At 44.4% G+C, this 8593-nt stretch overlaps 1 protein-coding gene across 1 annotated transcript in view; it reads left to right on the plus strand.

Annotated features, from left to right (window-relative positions):
* The window catches only part of Znf112 (zinc finger protein 112), a 19622-nt gene that overhangs the window by 7236 nt on the left and 3793 nt on the right, over positions 1 to 8593 (plus strand). Inside the window, 3 exon segments of the mRNA XM_013354859.2 lie at positions 3829 to 3877; positions 7346 to 7472; positions 8040 to 8117. Coding sequence (XP_013210313.2) covers positions 3829 to 3877; positions 7346 to 7472; positions 8040 to 8117 — 254 coding nt within the window.

Raw genomic sequence — 8593 nt, forward strand, 5'->3', positions numbered from 1 at the left:
GGGGAATGTGGGCATAGTTTTCTAGGTACTTCCTGCTGATTGGGGGCACTGGTAATCTTATGGGAACCCTCATTGGAATCTTATGGGATCATCTCAGCCAACAGTCTTGAAGCTACTCTGGATGTAGAACTCAGAGGAAACTTCAACAGAGGTGCTCTAAAATGTTGGATCATCTGGGCCATCTTCTCCTATCAGAGATATTTCAAGGGGTCTTCCATGATCAAACCCTATTTTTCTTAACCCAGAGTAAATCCATAGCCTCTCACTTCCTGTGGAAAATAAAACAAAACCTCTTCTCCAAAGTAACATATCTTTTGACTTAAATTTTGAAGTCAAGGCATTTTCAAAATATATATGTTGGATTAATCCAGCAGCATTTATAATCTTTTAGCAAATGTCTTTTAGCAGCTGTTGTCCCTTCCTTAGCCATCAAACAATTCAAAGACAACACAATAACATACAGTATCCAGATTCTTTGTGTATTTTCCATCTTTATATGGAAGCTAACCTGGGGCAAATGGGAGCTGAAAGTGCTGGTTTTTCTCCTGAACCGAGGTGGCTAGGTTTAGGTTCCAATTTCTAGAACTGGAATACCAATCCCAGCTCTGGCTTGGGCTGGTGGCTAAAAAGGCTCAGGAAAATGAGCCTTTTCATAAATTTGTGCCACAAAAGTTGGACACCAAATGAAGCACAATTAATAAAAATTCAGAGAGAGAAGTCGGAGTTCAACCTGATGGTCTGAAAAACAAAATAGCCAGCCACTGGCTCTAACCTCAACTTCAGTTCGAAAATGGTGATCCTGACTCCAGGAATCTTGGGATGAGAGTGTGTCTGAGAGCTGTTTCCTCCATTTTACAATCGTCTCTAAGGTTTAGATTAAAGGCGTGCACCACTGGGATTAAAAGCACGTACTGCCCGGTTGCTATAGCAAACTAGTGTGGCTACTGAGATTAAAGGTGTGTGTTATTCCTGCATGGTTTGTAAGACTGGCCAGTGTGTGGCTGTTTTACTTTTCTGATACTCAGGCAAGTTTTATTTATTAAAATACAAGTGAAATGCCACTACAGGAACAGGCAAACAGATCTCTAAATTCCAAACCAGCTTGGTTTACATGGTGAGTTCCAGGCCAGCCATAATGAAACCTTGTGTCAATAAATAAATAAATAAAATTTATCTATCTATCTATCTATCTATCTATCTATCTATCTATCTATCTATCATCTATCTATCTAAAGTTAAAAGCAAGAGTCAAGTATATGCTGTCTGAAAGAACTTCACTTAAGATACAAGGACAGAGTAAATTAAAAAGTTTAGCTGGGTAGTGGTGACACATGCCTTTAATCCCAGCACTTAAGAGGCAGAAGTAGGTGGATCTCTGAGTTTGAGGCTAGCTCAGCCTACAGAGCAAGTTCCAGGTCAGGCTGCAAAGCTACACAAGCTACATAGAGAAACCCTGTGTCAAAAAACCAAAACAATAATAACAACAACCTCCGCCTCCAAAAAAACCATCAATAGCAAAAATCCAAAAAAGTTAAAAATGTAAAAGATTAGACAGGCTGTTCCAGGCCTTTTCTTTTTGGGCCACCAACCAACTTCCAGGTCATGACATAGAGACTTATTGTTTTGAATACGCCACCTAGCTTAGGCACATTACTGACTAGCTTTTAGCTTAAACTAACCTGTTTCTCTTTATGTACCTTTTGCCTTGGGGCTTATTACCTTTCTTACTTCTGGATATCTTACTTTCACTGCTTCTGCCTGGCTGTTTGGCATCTGCTTGACTACTTGTCCCAGGCACATCCCTCCTTTTCTCCCTCATTCTTTTCTCTCGTTCCTTCCAAGCCTAGGTTTCTCCTATTTATTCTCTCTGCCCACTAGCCCGCCTATTCCTCTTCTGCCTAGCTAGTGGCCATTGAGCTTTGTATTAGACCGCTCAGGTGTCTTAGACAGTCAAGGTAAAACATACAACACATTTCTACATAATTAAATGCAGCATAAAGAAGTAACACACCTTTGCACAGTTAAAGTAATAGTCTACAACATAAACAAATGGAACACATGTTTGCCCAGCTAAAATAATCCACAACAGCAGGCAACTCTCTGAGTTTGAGGCTAGGCTATTCTATAGAGTGAGTTCCAGAGGAACCAGGGCTACACAGAAAAATCCTATTTTGAAAAAAAAAGCCAGGAAAAAGAGTTTAAAAGATTAAAGAGAGAAGCATATTTATAGTTTGACTCAGTAGTGTCCCACACTGGCTTATGTGTTTTAGTACTTGGTCGCTGGCTGTTTGCACTGTTTTGGGAGGTTATGGGGATCTATCAGGTGGAAGTTGGTCTGTGTGGATGGGCCTTAGGGTGGTCATAACCACTATTTGCCATCTGAACAGTGTAAGCAGCCACTGGGAACTCTAGACAGGGGCTTTACCACTTAGCCACATCCCAGCCCTCACTTGGGGATGCTAGGCAGGGGCTCTACCACTGAGTCACACCCCAGCCCCTCACTGGGGATTCTAGGCAGGGGCTCTACCACTGAGTCACACCCCAGCCCCTCACTTGGGGATTCTAGGCAGGGGTTCTACCACTGAGTCACACCTCAGCCCTGCACTGGGGGATTCTAGGCAAGGGCTCTACCACTGAACCACAGTCCACCTCCTCTCTGGGGCATTCTAGGTAGGGGCTCTACCACTGAGTCACACCCCAGTCCATCACTGGGGGATTCTAGGCAGGGGCTCTACCACCTAGGCATGCTCTTATCTCTCACTGGGGTTAGAGTGCAAGGACAGTTCTGTGATGACTCTTCTGGACACTCATGGGGACAGAGAGGTTTAATTTCTTATAGTAGCTGTCCACTGCTGGTGCACAGAATCCCAGCAGCCCTTAACACTGAATGCTAACACTCTAACAATCCTTTTGCAGATGGCAGATTTGGAATGTAGAAGGTTAGTGAATGTAGCTATGGTTACTTCATGAGCACACATGTTAGCACCACACACCTTTGAAAGAATGACTTACAGTTATTAGCCAGTGGGTAATGCCAGAAGCTCATGTCAGAGGACAGCCTGTGGGAGCCAGTTCTCTCCTTCCATGTGGGTCCTGAGGATTAATCTCAGGTCATCAGGCTTGGCAGCAAGCACCCTTCCTGCTGAACCATCACAGCCCAGCACCAACCTCTAAACACAGGAGATTTGTCTTTGATGCTGCTGGGAGCCAATGCCCTTCTTGGCCACAATTCCTAGGATGGGAGTGAACATCTGGGGGATCCCCAGTATGAAGTAAGAACACTTGAGAAGGCTGTCCCTGCCTGCAGCCTAGGGTGGGACATCCTGGGGTTAGCTGGTTGGTGTAGGGGTTCTTCTGTTTGTGTGTTGCTTTCATTGGTTGAATAAAGAGACTGCCTTGGCCTTTTGATAGGGCATCTTAAGTGGGTGGAGTAGATAGTACAGATTGCTGGAGAGAAGGGAAGTGTGGCAGACACCATGATTCTCCTGCCCGAGACAGACCCTGGTTAGACTCATGCTGGTAAGCCACAGTCAAGTGGTGATACACATTAATGGAAATGGATTAATCAATATGTGAGAGTTAGCTAATAAGAGTGTAGAGCTAATGGCCAGGCAGTGTTTAAATGAATACAGTTTCTGTGTTATTATTTTGGGTATAAGCTAGCTAGGTGGGATGTGACCTGCTCCTCCTCTTACTACAGCTGGAATGTGGCCTGATTTGCAGCATGTGTGTGCCTGCCTCTGGAGGCAAGGGGCACCTGGATCTCACCTGGCCAAGCTTGTATTTTCCCTCTCTCACGGTGTCTATCATCCTGTCCTATCTTCTTAGGTCTGCACCATTTCCTGGAAGAAAAGAGGAGCAAATGGCCCAATTGCAGGTGTTTTGACATTTATCTGTGCCATTTATTCTTGTGTTAGGGTTTCTATTGCTGTGAAGAGACTCCATGACCCTGGAAATTCTTTTAAAGTAAAACATTTAATTGTGACCTACAGTTCAGAGGTACAGTTCATGCCATTATCATCACGATGTGCATGAAGGTGGAAATGGTTCTGGAAAGGAGCTGAGAGTTCTACATCTTGATCCCCAGGCAACAGGAGATAGTGTTATGCCACACTGGGCATAACATATGAGACCTCAGAGCTTGCCTCCACAGTGATATACTTTCCAACAAGTCCACACCTACTTCAACAGGGCCACACCCCTAATAGTGCCACTCCCTATGGGCCTAGCATTCAAACACGTGAGCCTATGGAAGCCATATTTATTCAAACCACCATACTCCCTCACTTCTCAGAATGGGTGCACTGTTCCCTTCTTAGGTGAGGGTAAGTAGCGGCATCAGGTAGTGGGCCATGCATGTGTCAGGCACATAAAAAGAATCTTCCTGTGTTTTGTTATTTTAAAATCTATTTATTTATTCATGGGGCTGTGAGCACTTGTGCCACAGTATGCCTGTCGAAGTTAGAGGAGAGATTTCAAGAGCCTAGTCCCTGGCTTCCACCATGTGGGTTTGGGATTAAACGTAGGTAGTCAAGTTTTGGACAAGTAAGTGCTTTTACCTACTGAGCTGCTGTCATAGCTCTCATCTGTCCAATCGGAGCCTCTCCCTTTGTGTGTCGGGGAGGTTAATGTTCTTTTCTTCCTTTTATTTTTGAGCTAAGATTTTCTCTGTAGCCTGGGCTAGCCCCATCATCTGTTGTCAGTGACTGGAGTATTTAGGCAGTACCCAGGGTATGCAAAATATTCATGAATGAGGCGTGGGCTAAACCTTTTCTATCTGAGGGGAAAAATAAGGAAACAGACATGCTTTCTGATGGTAACTTTCTCTTTTACTTCATCTTAAAAACCCTCTCTGAGAAGCTCTCTGTCTCAGCAGTTACACGCTTTGCAGATAGCTACATATCTTTCGTTACGTATGTGCATCTCTCCTACTGCACAGCCATACACCTCTACACATAGTTCCATCCGTTCTCAAGGAATCGTGTTCTCCACACATTCTGCACATAGTTGCATACCTTCACGTTTCTGCTTACACTGTCCCCTCTTCCCCACTCAGCTACATCTCCCTTTCAACACACACACACACACACACACACACACACACACACACACACACACACACACACATAAATAAGAAATAACATTTTGAAAAGATATAGTTAATATGTGACAAGAGAATAATTATTACTGGATTGATTTAAACGGTGAGCTCCAGAGTCAATGATAACAAACTGTTATAAAGCAATGTGGAACGGGTTGGGGAGATGGCTCATGCAATCCTGATGACCTGAGTTCAAGCCTTAAAAATCTTCATAAAAAGCCAGATGTGGTGCACATCTGTATTCCCACTACGGAGGGAACAGGAGAACCAGCTTGAAGCTGGTAGCATAGCTAACCTAGAATAAACAGTACCGCAGGTACAGCAAGAGAGAATGGACCCTCCTCTGTGTTTCTGCGAGGTTGAAGACCAGCACCAACTCCTGGAAGACCTCTGCATATGTGCCATGCCATGTGCTTGCCATGAGACACACTCACACGTACGCACAAAATAACAAAGTCATAGTTTTTCTTCAGATGCTGTAGTATGAGTTCTAGTACATCTTAGTTATAAAAATCCAGAGTTGGATAGATGTAGAGGTTAGTGCTGAAGCTCACAGAAGCAGAGAGACCAGCCACTAGAGAGTTCTGATCTATCAGAGATCAGACATACGGGGCAATCCTGTCCTCGTACTGCATCTCCAGACTCCATCTGTCTCCATGAAACCTCAGACTGCCCTGAGCTCTTGTCTCCTCCTGTCTTATATTTCTCTCTCTTTCTGTACATAGCACTCCTTTATCCACCTCCCTAGTGCTAGGATTAAAGGTGTGGGATCCCAAGTGCTGAGATCACCTTTCTGTGAGCTCTGTTTTCTTTTTAGACCAAAGAAAAACAGCTTGTGTAGCTCAGTGTGGCCTTGAACTAACAGAGATCTGTCTGCCTCTGTCTCTAAATGCTGGAATTAGATGTGTGCTACCACTGCCTGGCCTCTTGTGACTTTGCACTCTGATGTTCAGGCAAGCTTTATTTGTCAAAATATAAATGAAACTTTACTGCATTTCTCCCTTTTGTCTAAATTAAAATAGAAGGCTATAACTAATATAAGAAAAACTATATACAATAATTACAATAGCTATATACAATATACACACAGACAAGAAATATATCAACAAACGTCCATTTGTATTTGACAAATTCAGAGAAAATACTACATTATCTAGCCTATCTTGGTGGGTCCAAAGTGTTGTACCTAATTCACTTTCTATCCTAATTTGCATTACCACCCAAAATTATCTTTTGATGTCTTCCAACCTTATACACTTTGTTCCTCTTTAATGAATTTCTTTTCTGAGTCTGGTAAACAAGCAAACTATAACTGTAACTATCTAGGCTTCAACTCCCTTACAGACCCGAGAAGGAAATAATATTAACTGAGTAAGCAGGAGGTACGAGCAAACGAATTCCAAAAAATGTGAGAAATGACAAAAAGAGTTGTCTACCTGCACAGTCACCCCAGGTTCCTCTGCAACACTGGGGCATCCATCTTTGGCCTACAGGCCTAGAATATTCGACAGTCTTTTTTATGAAGCAGGATTTTTTTCTTTTCTTTTTTTTTTGGTTTTTCAAAACAGGTTCTCTGTGTAATTTTGGAGTCTGTCCTGGAACTGGCTCTGTAGATCAGACTGACCTCGAACACACAGAGACCCACCTGCTCTTTCTCCCGAGTGCTGGGATTAAAAGTAAGGGATTTCAAGTGCTGGGGTCACCTTTGTTTGAGCTCTGTTTCTCTTTTAGACTAATTCAATTGTGTGTAGCCCAGGGTGATCTTTAACTAACAGAGATCCCTCTGCCTCTGTCTCCCAAGTGCTGGAATTAAAGGTGTGTGCCACCACTCCCTGACCTCTTGTGACTTAGCACTATACTCTGATCTTCAGGCAAACTTTGTTAAAACATAAGCAAATATCACTACAAGATGTAGAGAAACAGAGAAAGACACCAGTGTGAGCTTCTGGCCTCCATGTGCATTTGGACAGGTATAGACAATGCACATACAGACTCACATACATTGTGCATCCACATGCATGCACACATCATCCACACATGCACCACATATGTATACAAGCACACACAAATACCCACAAATATGAGGATTTCTTTGTAGCCCTCATGATGGGTGGACCCAGCAGATGGAAGGCAGGCAGAGACCAATACTTCCAGCTGAGAGGCTCTGAGTCCCACAAGGTCCTCCCTTCACATCTCAGCATCACCTCTTCTGTAGTTATAACCTGCATGTGTTTGCTATCCCAGGAGATGGTGACGTTCAGGGATGTGGCTGTCGTCTTCAGCGAGGAGGAGCTGGGGCTGCTGGACGCTGCCCAGAGGAAGCTGTACCGTGATGTGATGCTGGAGACCTTCAGGATGCTGCTCTCAGTGGGTGAGGATGGGGTCTGGGTTTCCCGGATGAGCGACTGGGACCAGCTGCTGGGAGCCTGGGAACTGCTGGAGTTGTTTTCTGGGCTTGGTTGTCTAACTGGAAGCACAGGTTTCTCATGGCTCCGTCCATCTGTCCTTTGAGCTCTGTATGGGAGTTCTGCTTGGTTTTATTAACGACACAAGCTAGAGTCGTCTGGGAAGAGGAGCCTCACTTGAGAAAATGCTTCTGCCAGGTTGGCGTGTGGCCAAGTCTGTGTGGGATTTTTTTGATTGATTATTCCTATGATTGTGGCCTAGCCCACTGTGGGTGGTGCCAGCTCTGCCAGGTGGCTCTGAGCTGTGTAAGGGACAATCCAGTAAACAACACCTCTCTCTCTAGGCCAAGCCTAGACTGTTCTCAAACTTGCTGTAGAGCTGAGGGTGGGCTTGAACCTCTGATCTGCCTGCCTCTATCCCCCAGGTACAGGTATGATAGACATATACCTCCATACCCACTCTTTTTCTATAGATCTAGTTTTGACAAAGTAGACATCGTCAAACTTTTGTTTTTCTGTCTTTTTCCACATAGTACCCCAGCCCTTTATACTGGGTCTGATAGCCCAGTTGCAGAATTTAGAGGAGCTTTGCATGGTGGAGGCCCAAGAAGGTGAGATCTCAGGTGGAAAAGATGCTGCTGGACCAGTGGGCGGGAGTGCTTTCCATAACAGGGCAGGGCATAGCATTTCTCTCCTTAACTCTCCACTGGTTCCCACTTCACAAATAGTATAATGACTTTTAAAGTGCTTAGAGCAGGGCTGCTCAGATGGCTCCTTAGTAAGGGTGCTTGCCCCCAAGTTGGAGACCCGAGTTCCATCCCTAGAACCTTTGTGTTGTCAGGAGGGAGTAAACTGACTCCCTCAGGTCATACCATGGGTGGAGCACATGTGCGCACACCCACAGATATAGAGCACACAGAGACATGTACACACACACACACACAGACACATGCATGCACACACACAGAGACCACACACATACACATACAGAAAGTGAGAGAGCCCAGACACATAGAGACAAGAGAGAGACAAAACCACATACTTACACACACACACACACACACACACACACACACACACACACACA

The sequence above is a fragment of the Microtus ochrogaster genome, unplaced genomic scaffold, assembly GCF_000317375.1.
Source record: "Microtus ochrogaster isolate Prairie Vole_2 unplaced genomic scaffold, MicOch1.0 UNK74, whole genome shotgun sequence".
Taxonomy (NCBI): Eukaryota; Metazoa; Chordata; class Mammalia; order Rodentia; family Cricetidae; genus Microtus; species Microtus ochrogaster.